At 38.3% G+C, this 22,230-nt stretch overlaps 2 protein-coding genes across 3 annotated transcripts in view; one reads left to right on the top strand and one right to left on the bottom strand.

Moving 5' to 3' along the window:
• The window catches only part of LOC122992092 (zinc finger protein 774), a 28,238-nt gene that overhangs the window by 3,728 nt on the left and 2,280 nt on the right, over positions 1-22,230 (top strand). The gene's annotated exons all lie outside the window — the stretch shown is intronic.
• On the bottom strand, positions 689-22,223 carry si:dkeyp-118h9.7 (sacsin). Of its 2 annotated transcripts, XM_044365672.1 has the most exons (8): positions 21,906-22,223; positions 18,636-18,678; positions 16,917-17,004; positions 15,764-15,875; positions 14,810-14,956; positions 13,256-14,687; positions 12,636-12,724; positions 689-12,543 (listed from the first exon to the last, which is right to left on the bottom strand). In XM_044365672.1, the coding sequence occupies exons 2-8, from the start codon at positions 18,659-18,661 to the stop codon at positions 1,637-1,639; spliced, it is 12,801 nt and encodes a 4,266-aa protein (XP_044221607.1). In that variant the 5' UTR covers positions 18,662-18,678; positions 21,906-22,223; the 3' UTR covers positions 689-1,636. The 2 variants fall into 2 exon arrangements, with proteins under 2 accessions (XP_044221607.1, XP_044221608.1); XM_044365673.1 differs by lacking the exon at positions 21,906-22,223 and having other exon boundaries at positions 18,636-20,673.

Here is a 22,230-nt window from a genome sequence, read left to right on the forward strand (position 1 = left end):
CAAAGTTATACAGTAATAAGATTGGCCTCAGTAATTAGGTATAAATGCTCAAAACATTGCAAAAAAAATTCGCTATTTGCATTTTCATTACAAAGTTAAAAGGGATAAAATTGGCCCTTAGTAGTAAGTTATACATGCTCACAACACAACAAAAAAGTCTTACAGTGGTTGTATTGATCCTCAGTGAGGTGTTATAAAAGTAGGTAAATATAGAAGATTTAACACTTAAGTACTTATATAAACTATAAAAAAAATCATAGTTATTATATTGTAAAAACATTGCAAAAAATCCTTGATGTTTACATTTCCATTGCAAAGTTATGCAGTGATAAAATTGGCCCTCAGTAATTAGTTATACATGCTCACAACATTGCAAAAAAATCTTTGATATTTGCATTTTCATAACAAAGTTATACAGTAATAAGATTGGCCTCAGTAATTAGGTATAAATGCTCAAAACATTGCAAAAAAAAATCGCTATTTGCATTTTCATTACAAAGTTAAAAGGGATAAAATTGGCCCTTAGTAGTAAGTTATACATGCTCACAACATTACAAAAAAGTCTTACAGTGGTTGTATTGATCCTCAGTGAGGTGTTATAAAAGTAGGTAAATATAGAAGATTTAACACTTAAGTACTATATAAACTATAAAAAAATCATAATTATATTGTAAAAACATTGAAAAAAATCCTTGATGTTTACATTTTCATTGCAAAGTTATGCAGTGATAAAATTGGCCCTCAGTAATTAGTTATACATATTCACAACATTGCAAAAAAATCTTTGATATTTGCATTTTCATAACAAAGTAATACAGTGATAAGATTGGCCCTAGGTACTAAGTTGTAGATACAACATTGCAAAAAAATCCTTGATATTTACATTTTCATAGCAAAGTTTTATATTGATAAGATTGGCCTCAGTAATTAGTTATACATGCTCACAACATTGCAAAAAAATCTTTGATATTTGCATTTTCATAACAAAGTTATACAGTAATAAGATTGGCCTCAGCAATTAGGTATAAATGCACAAAACATTGCAAAAAAAATCGCTATTTGCATTTTCATAACAAAGTTAAAAGGGATAAAATTGGCCCTTAGTAGTAAGTTATACATGCTCAAAACATTACAAAAAAGTCTTACAGTGGTTGTATTGATCCTCAGTGAGGTGTTATAAAAGTAGGTAAATATAGAAGATTTAACACTTAAGTACTTATATAAACTATAAAAAAATCATAATTATATTGTAAAAACATTGCAAAAAATCCTTGATGTTTACATTTTCATTGCAAAGTTATGCAGTGATAAAATTGGCCCTCAGTAATTAGTTATACATATTCACAACATTGCAAAAAAATCTTTGATATTTGCATTTTCATAACAAAGTAATACAGTGATAAGATTGGCCTCAGTAATTAGGTATAAATGCTCAAAACATTGCAAAAAAAATTCGCTATTTGCATTTTCATAACAAAGTCATAAAGTGATAAAATTGGCCCTTGGTAGTAGGTTATACATGCTCACAACATTACAAAAAAATATTTGCATTTTCAGTACCATACACATAATGGCTAGCATTTTTAATAGGTATAAAAATATTGACAACAACATGACTTGTGTTTGCCTTGACTCCCTAATTCACATATGCTTCTACTCTACTGAGAAGCTCAGATGCCTTTTCCACTGCTTGCAATTCATTTTCTGCTTTGAACTGTCCATTTGGAATGTGGGGGAATGGATGACAGTTGGGATATTGAGTCTTTTTGGCGTCCACTCCCAACGTCTTCAGATTGTCCACAATTTGAGGCAGATCTCTCATTTGAGGGTTGTAGAGGGAAACCTCTAAAGCAATGGCTGAGATGGAGCTGCTGCTGGGGTTACCATGTCTTTTATACTGTGCAGCTTTGAGAGACTTTTCCACAGCTTGATGGACTTTGAATAGACACCACTCTGTGCTCCCCCCACCAGTGTCTTTGTAAGCTGCATTTAGATCACAGCGAGCCTGTCTACACCAGCGCTGGGCCTCCTCTCTGTTTGGCCTCGGGACGTTTTCATGATGGGTCCAAAAGTTGTAGGAACGGTTGCCCCTGAAGAATCGCTCTCGACCACTTCTGTGATACCTGGCCTCTTGATTCCATTGCTGGTAGAAGTCTCTGAAATTTGATCTTCCCCCTGGATAGGATGAGCCAGAAGTTTTGCCTTTGCCTTTGCCTTTGCTGAGCTCATCAATTTGATTCTGCAAGTATTTGAATGCCTCATTGGCGAGCGATTGGCAGTCAAGGTTTTTGTCAGGATGCCATCTAAGATACAGTCGTCTGATAGCTTTATGCTTCTCCTCCTCAGGAAGAGTCCAGATCTCTGCCAAACATTTGTCAATTTCCCTTTTAGCCTCTTCAATAGATGTTGGTGAGGATCTTGTAGATGACGGTTGGGAAGAATTTGGCACAGCTCCTGCTAGTAGCACCAGCTCCATGCAAGAAGTTTCAGCAGGTTTAGGCTTCTTTTCACATTTAAACTGATATAGATCCAAACAACTGACTTCAATTGGCTCATCTTCTCCAATTTCTATTTTGTATCTCCGTGAATATGGTCCAGAATACCCAGGCAGTTCTTCAACAATAACTGCATAAATATACTTGTTGTTAGTCATGTAGCCAACATATTCCCCCTCTTCAAAGTTATTGAGGATGTTCATGTCTAAGGAATCATGCCATTCTTCTGGAATATTTGTCCCAGGGGCAGGAGAATTGAGAGGGGAGGTTTCTGTTTCAGCACTGTCATGGATCCCATTCTTAGCCAGAGTTTTCTGAACATCTTGCAGATTGTCACACATGAGAAGTTGTCCGAGGACTGGAAGGTGACATGCCTCAATTCTGTGGCCTAAAAGAGCATTAATCACCTTCGTCAATATCATGTTAACTTCATTTATCACCTTAAAAGCTGTTTCCTCATTGTGTTTTAGGTAAAAGGTGCAACCTGTTTGACCTTGTTTGGCGTAAACGTCAGTTTCAGCGGCAGTATTTTTTAGTGGCTGTTTCTCCAGCCAAAGCTCTGTTTCTAAGCTTTTGCAGCAGATAATCTGAATACTGCCAAAAGTCTTTTCACACATTTCAGTGGCAACTTCTTGTGTTATTTTTCCCTGAGACTGCTCTCTAATAAGACAGACTAGTCCATGACGAAATGCTCTTGAAGACAGATGTTGATCAAAAAATCCACTAAATTCACAGTTAGTTTGCTCACAAAGCTGCATGTGTGATTCCACGATTTTCTCCTCAGTGAACTTAGACAGCATTTTAGGCTGAAATTTTGGAGGCAGCAGTTGCAGCAATCGATGATGTTCATAAGTGTCTATATCCAAATGACATTCACTGAGTTTCTGAAGCAACAGGAACTCATCCTTCAGTGCTTCTTCTAACCTTTTAGTCTCAAATGTTGTGTCATTGTAGTAGAGTGTGCATGATGGGTTTAATTTACCATTTACTGCAGGAAGATATAGAGTCTTCACATCAACAAGGGACTGGCTTCCATGAGTTTTAATTAAATCAAACAACTGCTTAACAGCTCGTTTAACAGTTTTCTGTTGATTTGGGTTTAGTTGTGGTTTAGAACAGGAATCAGCATAAACTGCTGCCAGAACATTACAGTACTGCTCTGCAGTAGGTTCCTCCTTTACACCAATTTTCTTGAAGAAATCTGCAAACATGACATCCTTTGGAGGAATTCTGTACAAGTAGGGTCTGAACTCAAGGTCATGGGGCAGTGAAAGAGATGTATTATCAGTCCTCACAAGTTTTGTGTCTTTTTCAACCAGCACAACTGGGAGACCATCCAGTGGTTGGCTTTGAAACCCATTTGTTTGCAAGTAGGCGTAAGAACTTCGAAACACATCTGCACGGGTTTGGATCAAGTTCTCACTATCACAAGGTGACTGACAGATGTTGCTTATGTTTCTGGTTACACACTGTGGAGGTGGTTGTTCAAGAGCTCCTGCATTTTTCATTTTTTTCAGAACTTTCTCTGACTTATAAACTGGCACATGGATAATTGCCATTACAGACCAAATCAATTCTTGATGCTTAGGATCGCTTTCCATCAAAGAGCCTCTGATTTTAACAGCAGTTGTCTCAGTGGCGAATGGTTGGTGATATTTGCACAATTCATTTTTGATTTTCACAGGAAAAATGAACTTGATGTCGGCTATGGTCTCCAGCAAATTTTCCTCTTTGTTTTTGTCATTACTTGCAATATTCAAGGCTGTTTTGAAAAGTAATGATGATTTATGTTTCAACTTGTCAAGTGGACTGTTTCCTTTTGCTTCTACTTCTAACTGATGTGCGAATTTTATTATGTCGTCTTTTGTCACAACATGCTTCAGTCCAAGTTCTCTGAGTAACTCTTTTGGTTGTGTTGTTTGCGGACTTTTTTCACACACCTCAGTCCAAAATCTCTCGGGCACAAATCTTTCTTGTGACAACATTGCCTTGTACAACACAACACTCTCATCGAAGTAGTATGATGCCATCTCCAATGTGCCCTGAGAGTTGCGGATCAATTTCACCGTCTTCATTGAGGAGATGATTTTGTCCTTATGTTGATGATAATTGGAATCATGTTGTAGTGACACTAACAGTATGAAGCAATGAAGCTTCTGTCTCTCTGTGAGATTGTGTACAGTGGGCAGAATGAACTGCATGAAATACTCCAGGTCAGTCAGGATTTGGATTTTCAATGTTTCTGATGCACTGTTGTTCAAAGGATTGTATTTGAGAAAAATGCTGTCACTGTCAGGCAGGGTGAACAAGTCTGGAAATCTATCCATTGAAGGTGTACTCATGTTGAGGATAAATACCCCTTTAGGTCCATCAATCCTCACTCGCTCACCATGTATTGTTTCAAATAATGGCAAGGATTTGAGCTTCCTTTGATACTCTTGAATGTCTTTGGTTTTGGATACTCCAGACTGCAGGAAGTTCTGAAGCTCTTTCATCTCTTCAGTGGAAAGCTGGGAAAACTCTGAGTGGTTAATGTTGAAAACTTGGTCCAACACAGAAGATTTATCATTCACATCCATAAGTTCAGGGTATAGAAGTGAACGTGTCTGTCGGTCCATGTCAATGAAGAATGCACCGTCAAGCTTCATAAAACCAAGTTTAAACAGGATGCCTGATATGTCCTTTTCTGAGGCAACCTGAATAACGCTTGGCATGTGTTTCATTGTTTGCAGCAAGTGCTTGTTGTTTAACCTTGGACACACAACAGGTAAAATACAGCAGTCATTGAAGAGCTGCCTCACAGCACTTAATGTAAGACTTTGTTTATCATCAGTAGATGGTTCAGATTTAATTTGACTTGTGAAGAACATCCAAAGTGATTTAAGCCACTTTGACATTTCTTCGTTTGGCACATGAAGACCACTGTGGGGATCAACTTCACAGTTTTGAAAAAGACGCTGAATTACAGGTTTCAAATAGTTGGCTGCACTGGGAACTGTCACATTGTTGACAAGGTTGAATCTTAGTAGAACTTTCATCTGGTCTTCGTTAGTTTCATAATCTGCAAATTGGTCCTCGTAGTCAATGAACAGATTGTCATATCTTGAGATCTGCTTTGGAGATTTGGAGTTAAATGCTCTCAAAACTTTATCTCTTGTGAGAAGAAGAGGAAGCTCATCAAGTAAATTGGAATTGTCCTTGGTGACCTCTTTCAGTTCAAGACCTTTTAAGCAGAAATTCAAGAGCTTTGAGCATCGCTTTTGATCTCTGATCAGAGTGGCAGTTATGGGCAGGGGTAAACCCTCATGTGTTTGCGTTGGGTCATTGAGGGGTTTTGTTCTCAGAAAAGTCTGCACAGTTGAAGGACTCACATCTTTCACTTCAATGCCAGCAGTTTTGAAACCAGTCCATATCTTTTGCATGGAAAAAGGAACCAATTTCATTCCAAGGTCTTCCAAAATGGAATTAATGTGATCACCTAATGAGTGTGTCAGGTAAGGTGCCTTAGTTGATTCAGTTTCTCTGATGTCACACCAGTCAAAAGAGTACTCTTTAATTAATCGTTCTGCAATTACACGTGTTGAGTTCCTCAACACTGGAATCACATTAAGGCCTCTTTCTTTGATTGATCTGTATACCTCATGTATCATTTCATGCCACTCTTGACCAACATCTTTGGACACAGTTGGCCAAAAACACAAGTATGAGCTACTGAAAAATGACTCAATGCGCGCAGGAGAGACTTTCTTTTCTGCAATGCCACGGCTGATGTAATGAAGGAGATCTGCATACAGTGGAGCTATGACTTTCTGTTTCAAAGATTCATTCCAGTTAGATTTCAGACTTTGGCCATCTTCTCTCCAAAGGCTTCTCCTGGCGGAATCTACCTCAAAGTTTCCATTGATGTGCACTGGCAGTCCAGTTTTCCCAGGCAGTGGAAGTGAACAAAAGGCTACTCCATTAAAAGGACTGGATGGTGCTAGATTTAAAGTGTTACTGATATTTGACCTCACAGACGCTGCTATTGCAGCTTGGGGAAGTTTGTCTGACAGTTTTATTTCTCTTCCACCGCTGTCTTTGAATGTGCCAAACTGTTCTGCAATGATCCATTTACTTTCTTTTTTATCTGAGGTGGAAATTATGGTTCCATAAATGGCTGTGTGTGTGTTTATTGGTTTGTCAGATTGTAAAGCATTTTGTAGAAGCTTCACAAAAGCATCTTTTTCCTTTTTGCTTGTCTTTGGTAGAGTCTTTTCAACCACAAAGATGCTTTTGAGTTTCCCTGAATGTTCATTGATTTCATGGACTTGTATTTTGCAGATGTTTCTCAGAAACAGAATTAGTCCTTCGGGATCTTCAGCGAGGGCAGAGCAGAGTTCTTTCATGTCACGTTCAGTGACTCCCTGTTGGGATATTTTAGAGCTGTCTGCCATGGTATCCAACCTTAGAGGTAATCTGAACATAGTGCCATTTTCAAGAGTAAATTCGTCTGGAAGAAAGGATTTGTAGACATCCTTATACATATCCTTGAAAGTGCCATCTAGTTTATAACCAATTCCAGAAGATGATTTTCCTGAATGATGTTCAATGTAATTTTGATTGGGATCTGAAATGCAGAGTAATTTATCTCCAGTGAGGATTGAAGGGCAGTCAGTCAGATGGTAAACAGAGTTGAATCCAACTCCGTATTTTCCTATCTTCCCTGGAGAGTTGTGCTTTCCTCCTTCTCCCAGCTGTTGAATGCCATCCAGGTCAGCCTCAGAAAAGACTTTGTTGTTGAACACACACAGTGCTGGACCCTGCAAATTGTTCCATTTCTCACCAAATGTTTTTTCGGTGCCATGCTGTCGTTTGTCCCAAACAAAGTGAATTTCTGTTGCTTCTGCATCATCAGCATTTTGAATAAGCTCTTTAAGGATATCCTTCTTTGAAGGATAGGCTGAAATTATGTTTTTAATTCGAACAGTTAGTTTCTCCTGCTGTTCAAACTCAAAGGCAAATGGTGAGATGTTCTCAGCTACATGGTTTTGCAGAGTACGATGCCTGGTTGTTTTGATCCCAAAATGGAGGGCCATAACACGTGGGATATTCTCATGGCATAATGTGATGCCTGAACTGATTGGAATCCATGGGCTGTCATTGAAAAAAAGCTTGCTTGCAGATTGTAAAACACCTTGTTCATTGGGTATGAGACAGTCACTCGTTTTCTCCTTTGCATCATATATGCCTCTGTTCAGAATTGTGAGGCAAATAGTGAGATCACTCTTTGGCAGGGGCTTGTTTCCATGTTTAATGTGCAATTCCTGGAGCACAGTCAGATACTGAGTGAGTGTAAAGTTTTTTTCAAGACCTACACTTTCCCAGAGATTCCTGAAACCAGTGAAGGCAGGTGGAAGTACATGGAGATAGGGTTTTGCTTCAAATTGTTCTTTTTCAGCTACACGGTTCACATTTACAAATGCATTGCCAACAAGAATGAATGGGAATGAATTTGCTCTCTGTGAAATGAAAGTGGAATTTCCAGGAACACAGAGCCATTGATCCAGAAACTTGTAGCATTCATAGGCTATTTTGTGAAGCATGGATTTGTCAGTGGATTGAGATTGCATATGTGCTTCTTGCAGCTGCTGAAGCACCATCTCAGGCCCTGGACTGTCATGAACCCCCAAAATTTGTAGGAGTGTATCAGTGTTATGTATCTTCAGATTGAAATGATCCAGGACAGGTTGTGTCATGTTGACAAGTAGGGAGCATTTGTCACTAAAAACATCAGTGGGCTTTCTAAGCATTACCTGTCTTTCCATTTTTGTATCACTGGGGGGAAATGCTGGCAGAAATTCTGTCATCCTCAGTGTTTCCCAGTGATGGGAATCTTTGTTGTACATGTGATTCTTCATAAGTTCAAGAAGGCATTTCAGATGCCCATATGCTTTCATTTTGTCAGTGCTCCAGGTTTTGTTGATTGTGCCTGCTTTCTCGGTGATGTCCTCTAATGGGAGATCGTCACTTGCCATTCCAAGCTCCAATAAGCGTTGAATCCTTTTGGGGGAGCAAAAGTCATTTTTGGTACCGCAAAGCAATCGTCTTTCTTCTTGTTCAAAAAGACAGGCCACTTTCCCTGAGGGATTCACAAGTTTCTTGATATACTGGAGCCGTCTGCCTGTTGTAGGGATGCATGGATGGGAGACCAGTAGATTGTCAATTTCTTTAATATTAAGGTCAATAGCATGCAGCACAAGAGTATCTCTACTCTTAGGGTCCATGGTAGCAAGGTTGTTAAACACCGCTTCTTGATAAAACTTCTCCCAGTTCCATGTTCTATTCTGTAGAACCTTTTCAAGGCCAGCTTGTTTGAAGCTATTTCTCAACCATAGTGGAAGAGGAACAACATGGTACGGTGTTTTTACATGTTTTTGGGAAACCTGCATTGCAAGCATGCTGATGTTTTTATCCTCCTCAATGCTCTCATGCAAAAATATGACATTGTTCATTGAGCACCAGTGTTTTCCATCGCTGAAGAGCTCTGGAGGAATAGAGTGTTGGGCAATGGTGGAGTAAAATTCGTCAACTAAAGGTTTGAAATTTTCACTCACTTTCTCCCTATTGGGCCAAAAGTTGTGGTAACAGTAACTGTCCAATTGCTCATTTTCAGACATTTTCTTTAGTGCCAAGAGTGCAGTAACATATGCTGTCACTACAGGATCTTGAAGAAGAGCTTTGTTCCACTCAAGTTTCACTCCACTCTCCCACAAACCTTTTCGGTTGCTCGTCACAGCAAACGTTCCATTTACATTGACTGGGAGACCTGTGGAAATGGAAAGAGGAAGGAAGCAAAATGCCTGTCCAACAAGTTCAGAGTGTAATGTGGCCAATTTCCCAGTCTCTGGATCATTTAGCAAAGGCACAGCAACCCCCCCGATGGGCAAAGAGAACTTTGTCTGCTTGTTTTCCTCAAAGTATATTTTCAAAGACTGATGTGTCCCAAAGCAGTTGTACAGGAGCCAGGACTGAACTTCATTTACACCAGATTGCTGACTGGTTATTTGGACAATGTTAACTGTGCAGCAGTCAATTATCCCTTTGCATTTTTCATCATGTTTCATCAGTAATTTCTCAGCTTGACTCTGCTTTGAAACACAAGTTTCATTGGGAATTCTCATTGTACTCACGGTGGTTTTGGAGACAGTGAAGAGGGTCTCCATTTCTTCATCTCTTGGTGGAGTTGATGCATTGTTTGAGATCTTTTGTAGAGATAATGTGTTGATGTTCTTAAGAAAAAGCAGGTGAGTTTGTGAGTTGTTAGTTAAGTGCTGTTGAAAAGTGATGATATTGTCGTTGTGATACACCTTTGTGCTGATCTCTGACTTGGAAGCCTCTTCTTTAGTTCGGAAAGGTAGTTTGATCAGAGTGCCTTGATAGGGTGGAGGTGGACTTTGTTTGGTGAAATTGCAATCAAAAATGCGTTCATATGGCCCGAATTGACCTGGGAAACAACGAAAATGTCGCTGTTGGGAGAGGTCCAGCTTGATTCCAGGATTTGTTTTGTGTTTGATGTGCTTCTTAAGGTGAGTTACATTTGGATCAAGTATGAGAAGTCTGTTTCCACTGAGGATGGATGGGACATCTGTCACATGATACACAGTATTGAATCCGAGTCCAAACTTTCCAATTTTTTCCACCTTGTTTTCCTTTGAGGCAGCACCAACTCTGACAATATTTTCCCAATCCTCAGCTGTGAACTGCTTATTATTAAATGCCCAAAGACAAGGTCCCTGACAGAGTGCCATGCCAGGATCAATGAGACTTTCAGGGGTGTCTTTGTGCACTCTGAAATCCACTAAGAATTTACAGGCCTCTGCTCCAGCATCCTCTGCATTTTGAATGAGCTCTTTGAAGATGTCATTTTCTTCGTCATACTCTTTAAGAATGTTTTTAATCCTCATTGTTATTGGTTCAGATTGTCCACACTGTTCAATTCCCACTAACTCTGGATCGAGGATGTGGGTACTGAGGAGTCGGATGTTGAGCCAATCTGCTGTCGCTCTTGGTATTTCCTCATGTATGACATGGATTTCCTCCTGGCTGTACTGAAGCTCTTCCAAACCTTTTCTGCTTACGTCACAGAATACTGTTGCTGACAGTGGTTTGAGGGTAAACTGGCCACCCTCTATGATGACTGGCACTGGGATGTCATCCTGAACTGTCTTCTTCTCTCTTGACAGCCAGTTAAGAATTTCTATTGAGACTTTTATCTCAGAGGAACTTGCCAAAGGCTGTTGCCTTCCCTCAATGGTTTTCTTGATGAAATGAAGAATGCCAACAATTTCTTGATCGGAAAGTGATGTTCTCAGGCCAAACTCACAGAGCAGCTTCTTGTAAGGCAAAAATTCTTCTGGCACCTTTCCAATGTAAGAGCTCAGATCTAGACCACGTGGGTAGTCTAGAACCAGATCCTGTGGCGCAACAAACTGGTTGTGGCTCCACAGCCAGCATTTGTCCTTGCTCACCACTTTAGCAAATACAGAGATGTGATCTTGCATGTGTTTGTAAATGCAATGCAACTTCCTTTTCAAATCCACATTTGTGTCAGGATCAGCTATTTGCTGTGCTTTTGATATCAAGGCTGATAAATTCTCAATCACTTTTCCAGGTGGGGGCAGGCATTTGAGACCAAGTTTATCGCTTACTCTGTCACTGAGCTTTCCCACTAGAGGCATTACATGCCCAACAATATCCTCATACATAGAGTGTCTCATTTCATCTGGGCAGAAGAAACAATCATTGTCATTACCAGGTTCAGCACAAGGGATCCATTTTAGCATTTTGAGGCGATTGAGCTGTTCATGAGAAAACTTGAACAGTAGATCGTTAGCATCCAGCATTTTCAAGAGCACCTGAACTCTTTTGAGAGCCTCGGTTTGAGAGTCAACATGGAGTTTGTCAATCTGTGTGGCAGCATGCAACAAGTGCCCAGGTGACACATCTACTTCTTTATTTATCAACCCAAGATCTGTTAGGCTTTCAAGCATCTGTGATGTCTGGGCATATAAAGGTGGGGGGAAGAGATCCGACTCAAAAATGACTTTGAAAGCTTGATTTCTTGGATCAAAAAAGCTTGAGGTCTTTTTCATCTCTCCATTCACTTCAATGAACCTCAAGTCCTTACATCTGCGTTTCAAGGTCTGATTTTGAGAGAAAATCATATGACCATGCTGTAAAATCCAAGTCATTACTTTTTTAGTGTTCTCTTTGCTGCAAGCCCCCTTCTCAACACTGTCAACGAGGAGATTAGCTGCTTGAACTGCATCCAAGAGATTAACTTTGAGCAGCTGTAATAGTCTGCGATCAGCCTCAGTAGCACACTGCACAACTGAATCAGGCATGGGGAGCTCTTTTGGTATGGTTAAACCAGAACCTAAAAGCACAGCCTGTTTTGATTGAGCTGCAACATACGATCCTTTCATGGTTTGGAACAGAGGCAACTTTGAGAGTAAATCCTTCTCAGTGCCTGAGAGAGAATCCAGACGAGAGAGATAATCTTTCAGTTCTTCTCGTGCTCTGTGATTGGCACTCTGGAGTTCACTGATGAGATGCTGAGAATCTAAATTCATCAGGACTTTCATGACACTCCTTGGAGATGGGCACAGCACATAAGAGTCTAGGTCTTCGTGTTTGAGCCACTCATTTCCTCTCACCACTTTGCCGTCAAATTTGTTTACTAACTGAGCTATTTGTTCTGGCAAGCTAATCTGTTTACTTTTCTGAAAAATGAGGGTTGTTTTCTGTTGTACTCTTGCTAGTAATACAGGCTGACTGACAGACAGGGGACTGACTGGTATTAATGGCATTCCAGTGAAACCACTTAACTCTTTGAAGTGAGTGTTGAGAAATTTCCAGAATTGTTGGAGCCAGTCTAAAGGTGGATGCTGACTGTTGCTGATGTCCCAGGTAACAAGCCCCGTCCTTGTTGGCTTCCAGTCCTCTGGCAAATACCTCTTTGTATATTCTTTCACCTGGTCTGCATCAATGTTGACTACCTTGAATATTTCTGTAAAATATATGTATGTAGTATGAAAAACATGCAGACGACAGATACAAATAACTTTTAAAACACTGTTTTCTACAAAATGGCATTCTTACTTTCTCTGGCCAGTTGTTTCAGGTGGGCACTGCAGGCTGGACTGAGATCATCTGGGATGAAGAGGTGTTTGCAACATGGCAGCAAGGATCTGCACAGAAGATATGTTTGTTCATTGTTCATGTAAAACAATAACATGAGCCACATCTGTGGCATCTGTGTGTTTGGGTGTTTTGCCCTGATACCATCACACCTGCAACATTTATTTTTGCATAGTTAAAGTTGCAAAACTGGTTTATAAACACAATGGTTTCATTCAGAATTGGCCAAATGTTAGTTTGTTTATTAGTTGGTCTCTTTCATTAGTTACTTAACATTTTAGTTACCACAGCTACAAAAGCAACATCAGTAGAAAATATCAATGCCATTATCCATTTAGTCATCATGTATTTATGAAGCGGACATTACTGTTGCTTATAGTCTGTAGTGGACTAATGGGACAGAATGAGCATAAACCACATGGTTTGGCCTATATTTTGCTTACTATCTTGTCAATAGCAAGTATATAGTAATAGTGTGTATGGTTGACAATCAGTTAGGCTTCATGTTCCATCAAAGGGCTCACTTCTAGCAGTAAGATATTTTTATATGTAGAGTGTGAAGCCAAAAATTAAAACCCTACCTTGGAAATTCATTGCTGTCAATTAAAGCGGTGTCCTCCTCTCTGTTTGTGAAAGATCTGAAAGAGCCATCGCTGAGTGGAAGCAGCAGAAGACCCTGGAGCTCTCTGTATTTTCCATCACTCAAAATATATTCCAGAAGACAGAGTTTGTCTTCTTTAGAGAGGTTATGCATGCCAGTCCTGTGGAGAATGTCCTTGAGGAAAGCTGGAGTCACATGTCTTAGGGTCTCGGGGTGTGGATAGGCCTCATTTATAGCGCTTGCAATACTATCTGGTAAAGTGACAAGATTTTCTCCACAGGAAATCAGAGTCCTTTTAATGGCAGCCAATACGTCAGGGCTCGTTGGACCATTACAGGGGAACACAGCTTCAGATGGAGAGATAAACTTTCTTTCATCTTCGGCAAGAGAGAGGACAGCCACGTTTTCTCTAAATAAGTGATGGAGAACATCTAGAGCAATGACACACCATTTGTCTTTGTGCTGTATCTGAGCAATATCGGGCCACAGATCATACACAGAAGAGACTTTAAGAATACCTTCTCGGGCAAGTTTGATAGCATCTTGAATAATCATGAGGTAGGCCTGTGGGAGCACCTCCTTCATCAGCAATTCATTCCACACAGCATGTTCGTCATGTTTCTGGTCTTCTTCTTGCCACTTGATGTGTCTTCTGTTGTCTGTGAGACCAAAGCACGCATTGACATAAACTGGGAGTCCTGTCTTGTTGGATTCATTGTTTGGGAGGGGGAGAAAGCAGCTCAGTCTACTCTCACTACAGTCTCTCCTCTCACCACAAGGGAATGCCAAGTCAACCTGAGGGAAAAAGCTCAGCTTTTTTGCAAGTGAATCGATTTTTTCCACATTTCCCTCTTTCATGGTGCATGTAGTCAAAAGCCACTTTGTTTCTTTGTGGTCTTCTGAGTTGAGGGTTATTAGTTTGAATCTTGTCGAACCCTCTCTGATTGTATTGTCTTCTGATTCCAAAATCACATCTGTGGGGACTGAGGATTTCACTTCAAGTCTGATGTTAACGGAACCATCTACGCTAATGTGTATCAAGGACACGGTGGTCACATGTTTCAGGAAAAGGAGGCTTAAGTCTGCATCTGCAATGAAGCTATCAAAAAGCTGAACAACCCTATCAGAGTCATATAGATTATCTGAGATGTCTGATGCCTCATTGCGCAAGGGGAATCTGAAAATCGTCCCGTTGAAGTGCTGATCCTCCATGATGACTTTTGACCACTCTTGTCTGCTTACATGTGAAAGAATATCTTGAAAGGGTTTGAACTGATCATGCATGTTCATCAGAGCTTCTTGGTCTTCTTCATCCTTTAAAGACCACTGAAAACCTCCTTCTCTTTCCCCAAATACTTTTTCTTGGGGGTCCATCAAGCCAAGGTGCCCTGAACTAAAGATACCTGGCACATCTGTGAATAGAGCGGAACAGAGTTTATCCCATTATTGAACTAAGCATTCTATGTTCGCTAAACACTAAGAATTGTACTGAGACTTTTAGGAATATATGTGTGGTAACTAGGCATAGTTTTACCTGTTATGTGGTAAACAGAGTTGAAGCCAATCCCAAACCTCCCAACTTTGTTTGGGTCATTGCGCTTGACACTCCTCCCTGAAGTCTGAATTCCTTTCCAGTCATCATCAGTGAATGCTGCATTGTTGTAGGCATAGAGAGCAGGACCTTTGCAAAAATAAGAAGACAAGACTGACTGGTTAAATAACAAGACTTTTACCAAAGAAATTAGGTAAATGCATCAATGTGTTGCTCATTCACCCCCTATGTTCTCTCTGTACCTTCTTGCTTATTTTGAGATATATCCCATATCCCAGCATACACTGAGCGAGATAAAAATGCTCAAGATTCTTAGGTTGTGAACATATAATCAGCAGACATGAGGCAATTTATGTCAGACATTGCTTTATCTCTGATGTAAGGTGTCAGTATTGTACAGGTACACTTAAGTCCCTTAAGCAAAAATATAGTAATGTTAGGGTCTATCAGTCCCTGGGAAAGTGTTATGTAGAGATATATAAGTGTTCATGTCAAATGGAACCGGTAACATAAGCTTTGCAGACTGCCTTACATCTGCTACATATACATGATTAACATATCAGAATTGAATGCCATCCTATCAAGTGATCATGAGAACCAAGTTTCTGTTGGGTCGCCAGGAAACAAAGTCTGTTATTGCCAAGATCACAAAATAAGATTTTTTTTCCAAAGAGAAAAAAAACATTACAAAATGCCCTCTCTGCCAACTATGCTTAGGAAACCCCCACAAAAAAGCAAAACATACAAACTCCAAACAGAAGGGACCAGAGTGGACATTTGAGCACTGGACCTTCTTGCTGGGATGCTAAAAAACTGAGTCACTGTCTGTGCCACCCTCTATTTGCTCTATTTGTATTTTATTGATGTACTGTGCATTTAATGACTGATGCTAATAACAACCCTTGAACATCGATATTCTCTGAACATCATGCATACCTTGGTATTTTCCCAGTTCATCGGTCCAAAGGCTCTCAGTCCCATAGCTTCTCTCATCATGGATGAAAACCACTTCTGTGGCTTGAGCATCATCTGCATTTTGAATCAGCTCCTGTTGACAAATGAAAAATTTAACTATTTGCAGACCAGAGCTAACACATTTAAGGATTCCTACATTCATCTGCAGTAGTACCACTGCGCCAAGCTGCAAATCTGAGCTACAAATATTGATTATAGTTGGCCTTTTATTTAAACTAAAATTACAGTGATAAATTGATAGACAATATACATGTAGTTACCAGTTTATTCAGTACACGTACAGAAGCTAAATATAATGAAATCCAATACAAAAGCTCTGCAATGAATCCTAGCTTTATGTTGTTGTTCACTTTTGCATCAGAGTGGTGTTGATTCAATTGTATGGTAATTTTGGAGGCAGCAGTTTGACTATACTATTGGCATAAATGGGGTTACTTAGCGTATTGTCAAATACAAGAGAATACCAATGTATGACTAAAATGAAGCATGATTTTCTTGTTTGTAAAGGTACAGCAGTAGGTATTTTCACTGAAGACATCTTGACATGTCACAGTAAGAAAAGCACAGGTTTAGATCATTATCGAAGTCTAAATTCCATTCAGCTGTTTTGGTATTGGCATGCTGGCTCACCGTCATTACTTGATGGGACAGTTGATTAGAATGAAGCCATCGTTAGTGTGCTTTTCCTACTCTGACAAGTTAAAATGTCTGTTATGAAAAAGGCCTATGGAATATGCACCTAATTATATATTTTCAAGGTTAGAAAAATATGTTATATATTAATGTATTAATCTCTCTCTCTCTCTCTCTCTCTCTCTCTCTCTCTCTCTCTCTCTCTCTCTCTCTCTCTCTCTCTCTCTCTCTCTCTCTCTCTCTCTCTCTCCAATATCTGGATTTATAAAGAGAATATTTATAAGCAAGATTTTTTTCACCATAACCAAAAACAAGGCATTTTGACACACAAACAGCTCTCAAAGAAAAACAAATGAACAGAGGAAACTTCTAAGAGGTAATAAAATTACCTGTTTTTAGGATTCATGTATCAACTAAAATATGAAATGTTATGTAAAGTATTTATTATAAACAGTATTTGACAAAAGAGCATTTTACTCACCTTCAAAATCTGTCCACCATCTGGATATCGACGTAGAACATCTTTCAGGTAGTCAATGAAGGGCGGTGCTGTTGCCCCGAAGGAAGCTCTGAACAAAACAAACAAACAACAAACAAAGCAGAATAACAGATTGAGAAAACTAGAGTCAAAATTTGAATTATTACAGGGCAAATGTATGAACAACCAATCAAAGGACCAGATTTATGTTCAACTAGTACATTTTACTTACATGTAGCTTGTGCATAAAATTAGATAGTACCTAGTATTTCCTTATTGGTCAAGAAAGACTTGGTTGGTCTTTCTTAAATAAATATATACTTGTGGCAGGATGTTCACAAGTATGTCACACTTTATGTGACTTTGCCTTCACAAGGAATTAAAAAAAGACTCTTGCTCCACCTAATGTCCACTTATAAAACATGACCGGCATGAATATGAATTCTTAATCTTACAGTGTTAAGGCAACTAGTTACAAATGGTGGAATTATTATATTTAGTTAATTATATGTGTTTTTGATTCATTGAGTTGTGTTCATAAGACAGGCTCGACACACACAGTTGTAATGACAACAACATGAAATCACAATACTAACGAATGATTATAGGACATCATTTTGGCCTTAACATTTACTGAGTTGATTAGCACTCGGGAAAATACATTAAATGGAGAAAATAAGGGGGATCTTAACCCACTTTAAATTTCTGTTACTGTAGTTGAATAATATATATTAACAGTTCCACTGTTACATAATTTAATAATTTATTGCACGTTACATTTAAGTTTTGCTCTTGTCACACTCATTTCTTTATCCATAGCAGGTCATATTTCATGTTTTATATCCCATTTATATCCCATTTCACAACTTTTATTATTCATTCTGTAAATAGATTTTACATTTTGAATTAAATTTTAATATTACTTTGTTTATCTCATTATTATTACCTTACTTTTGTTCTTGTTGGAGACACATTCTTTGTATGCTTCCATTGTTGGCTAATAAAACAGATTCTGATTCTGATTAACTTCTATTATTTATATATATGATATATATTACATAATTTATTAATATGAAGCATACTAGGGCATGACTCCATTAAACCCTGATAATTATCATTGCCCATTTGTCTCTTTGAATGGAGGTGAACACTGCACTAACACTGCCAAACTTCTGTGTTAAATCTGATGATTTAATACTATGTCAAGTCAAGTCAATTTTATTTGTATAGCCCATTATCACAGATCACAAATTTGCCTTACAGGACTTAACATTCAGTAATACACCACCGTGTATCCTTAGACCCTATGACAAAAAAAGCTTTTACAGTAAGTCTCCAGTGGTTGATGTTACATAGATAAATCTGATACACCAACCAAAATGTTTTTTTCCAAAACTATGTATTCACCAGTGGACATGGATGTCCTCAGTAATCCTCTGTGACATACTATTTATATTTCCTAGAGAGGTCAAAAATATTGTATCAGAATTTATAGTTAAATTTGAAATTGTGTTTTTCTCTGAAATAAGGGAGCAACATTAGCTTGTATCAGGGTTTGACACCGTTATCTAACAACTAGTTTGGGCTATTTTTTACCACCTGGCAGTTGCAGCAAAACTTAAACAGCAATCTAGGCAGTCTCAGTGCCAGTAACTCAAACATTTACCTGTTGCCCCCAAGATAACACTCTTACTGTCATCAGTCATAACTGATGCAACTTACCGAGTTTTTTTCTTTGTTTTCATCATCCTTCATGGCTTGGATGCTGGAAGAGAGTCAGAGTATTGTGACAAATGCATTGTTTTATCCACACCAAACTCAAATTACATTAACATAAAGCTGTAAAGCCTAAGCACTTTAAAACATCCTATTATTTCAATTCAAACAACTTTATTTTTCCATTAGGAAAGAGAGTACCGGTGTGCACAACAAAACAACTAAATCAGTCAAAAGCAGCATAGATAAGTCCAGTTTAAGCACATATATTAATACATTAGTACAAGTGAATAGTTGTTTCCATGGCTTAAAGTATACGAAGCTGGAAGTGTACATAATCAGACATTATTGTTTACTTCTAAACATAAAAAAACTCTAACCCTGTGTTGGCAATGCCATGAGTATGATATACTTTAAAAAGAGAAAATAAATAGAATAAAAAGTAGAAGTAAATGAATACAAAAATGAAAAACAGACATAGAAAGCATTATGACCTGTATTTGTTTGAATCTGTATTTATCTGTATCTGTATAATCTATATTTCTCTTTTCATCTCTGTAATTGTTTACTTGCATGTGTAATTATTCTGTTACTTTGGTCAGCATGGTTCAGGCATTTATGGTCAGACCAAGACTAAAGATGCGAAAATAAATCATTTATAACCATGGAGGCCGACTTTGTCTCCATTTTAATCCAATGGCGGTATTTATGCGCTTGTATGCAGATTGTGCACATTAATCTTTAAAACACAGCAGCAGTGACAGAGCTGAGTTGGAGTGGGGAAAAGAATTAATAAGTTGCACAATAAAGTTTTATTCAGCGAAGTCCATTCATTCATCATTTACCAGACTGATTTTTTATAATGGATGATAAATTGGTGGGATCTTACTGTGTATTAGGGCTATACGATACATTTAATATATATATACAGCATATAAATATATGCATTCAGCTTCGAATGGGGACAAAACACAGGAGGAAGCAACCGAAGATGAAAAATATAGTTGAAGATTAAAAAGATAAAGAGAGATCAAACAGACAAGACATATTTTGCATAGAGATGTGTGATTGTAAGGTTCAAACTGAGAGTAAATGTTTAGACGGCTGTTTGGATCTTGGCTCAACAGCATTCAGTGACTTTATTTCAACTATTTAAACAAATGTAGTACATTTACACTGTATCACTGAAATTCTGTTAAAACACATTGTGACAGAGTGGATGAGACCACACCATTTGTCTCCATTACACTTTCTTTCCGTACTTGTCATTTGTAGGTTTTGTTTGGGTTTTGTATATGTTTAGCATTTGTGTTACATTTACACCTGCATTTATGGTTTAATCAAGACAGACAAGTAATAAAGTTATTTTATACTTATTATTTATTAATTTAAGTCCTGAGTTTCTTGAGTTATAGATCTGCTTGTGTTTTCCACTATGCTTTCCAGGAGACAAAGTGGGAGAATACCAGTATAGATAACTGAACAAGCAAATCAGTCAAAAACAGATAAAAGCAGCATAAATAAGTCCAGTTTAGGGACAGTTATTACTAATACATTAGTACAACTGAATAGATGTTCCCATGGCTTAAAGTATACGAAGCTGGAAATGTACATAAGTTGTTAATTACTTTAAAAACAAAATAGTAGAAATTCTGCTAAACTTTGACAATGTATTCAGTGAACTTGATGTTGACCCCTGACCCCTCTTCAAAAGACTCACTTTCATACTATAAGTAGTGTGCAGTTTGCAGGTGCACCACAATCCTGCTCACTAAGATAAATTAATATAATTTCCAATATAAAATGAAAACTATGATAAGAAAGTTAAATCAGTGCAACCAACCACTGTGTGTGAGTGATATATAGGCTAATTATTCATTAATCATATGTGTCTAAAGCTTGATACAGATTTTTTTTAATTTGAACTGAGATTACACATTAATCTCAGTTTAAATAAACATTTCAGTGCAGGAACTGCTCAAATAACATGACAGCTGCTTGATCAATGTGCACAGAGTCAAAGTATTATAAAAGAAGGACATGTGGAGGTAACGCAGGGACTTTGATTCCGACATACAGTCTCAAGGACTTCCTCATTCATTCAGTCCGTGAACGATATGGGCTGAATGAATGAGGAAATTAATTGTTGAGTCAGACTCTGCAGGAGGGAGGAGACAAAGAGAAACTCAGGGTTTGGTGAACAAAACCTGCCTGAAAGCACATTAGATTCACAGAAACCCAGAGTTTAAGTTACCTCTCTTCCTGGAACTGAAAACCCTGAGTTTCTCTCATCTCAGGCTTAAACAAACTCAGAGTTTTCAATAAACGCTTTCTGGAATACATCCCTGATTATATCTAAATGTGTTTATATCAGATTTGTAAACAGGTAAAAACAGGTAAAACTGGTTCCTCTTTCACAGTGCAGGCTCACTGAGTTTTCTGGAAAACCCCATAACACCTAGAACAGCTGTTTGTTCCATCAGTCCTGCTATTTAGAGTATCCAAATAATGTTGCTGAGTCACAGCTGTGTTGTAGAAGAAACTGCTTGTATGATCCCATGGACTCATCACAACTAACATAATTGTGATTGACTTCCATTTTGTAAGGCTAAAACTGTTCTAGTGTACTGGTTTGTCCGGTTTCATGCAGTTTTACTCCACAATACAGCAGTATGCCATACAAGCAGGTGCATGAGTGACACATGAGTGAGTCGACAGTTTCGAGATCAGCAGTCATTTAAAACATAATTTTATGTTTTCATGCAACTTTTTCATAACCTCTACACTTAGATGCTCAGTCTTAGCTTAGATTTGCACAAATAAATGTGCTTCAATGATTCAATGTTGCTGCCTTACTGACTTTCCCAACCAACTACTCTACTACTCTATAATAGTATTGCAGCAATTTAATTATTGTTAAAGTATACTGAAAAGATGAAATGACCACCCCCTGGTGGAAATTAACGCTGGTGAAACCTCTGAATTCATAGTTTGTGCTTGAATAATGCCCAACACCAACCAGGAAATGGACAGATTAATAAGTGCAGGAAAAGTATGCAGGAATTCATGCACAAAAGAATAAATACAAAGACAATAAATGCAGAAGAATAATACAAAAAAATAGCATTTTGAGAAATAATTAATGACCAAATCAACATAAATTTGTTTTTTTTTTTTGTTTGTTTTTTTGTTTTTTTGTTTTTTTCCCCATAATGCCTACTTGACATGGAGCTGCTGATAAAGATGATTATTCACAAAGTAGTAAAATTACAGTACCTCAATCATAGCTGAAGACCTGCATCAGTCCGGCTGTGATAAGGGTAAATAAAAACCTAATGATGCTGATTCAGAAGTTCAGCTGCTTATAAAGGCTGCTGCTGTCCAACCCTAAAATCACACGTCGTTTCCAGTCTGCTCGGTCTCTTTCGTTTTCCACTAAAATCAAGAACCATTTCAGGTGAAACAAAACTTTAAGAGGCATCACCCACAAAGCTTAACAAGGACGGTTTTCCTCTGGTCGGTCAGAGGAAACGAAACTTATCTAATTAAAGACTTCATCATATCCGCTGCTGCATGAAATGCACCGTCATGTCGTTGCCAT

This window comes from Thunnus albacares, chromosome 11, assembly GCF_914725855.1.
Source record: "Thunnus albacares chromosome 11, fThuAlb1.1, whole genome shotgun sequence".
NCBI classification, from domain to species: Eukaryota; Metazoa; Chordata; class Actinopteri; order Scombriformes; family Scombridae; genus Thunnus; species Thunnus albacares.

Bases quoted from the DNA above. Each gene is read 5' to 3' on its own strand.
- si:dkeyp-118h9.7 (XM_044365672.1), bottom strand. From the start codon at position 18,661: ATGATGAAAACAAAGAAAAAAACTCG. The intron at 15,876-16,916 runs GTGAGTAAAATG...ATTTGTCAACAG, and splicing joins ATGGTGGACAGATTTTGAAG to GAGCTGATTCAAAATGCAGA. The intron at 12,544-12,635 runs GTAAGAATGCCA...TATATTTTACAG, and splicing joins GAAACAACTGGCCAGAGAAA to AAATATTCAAGGTAGTCAAC.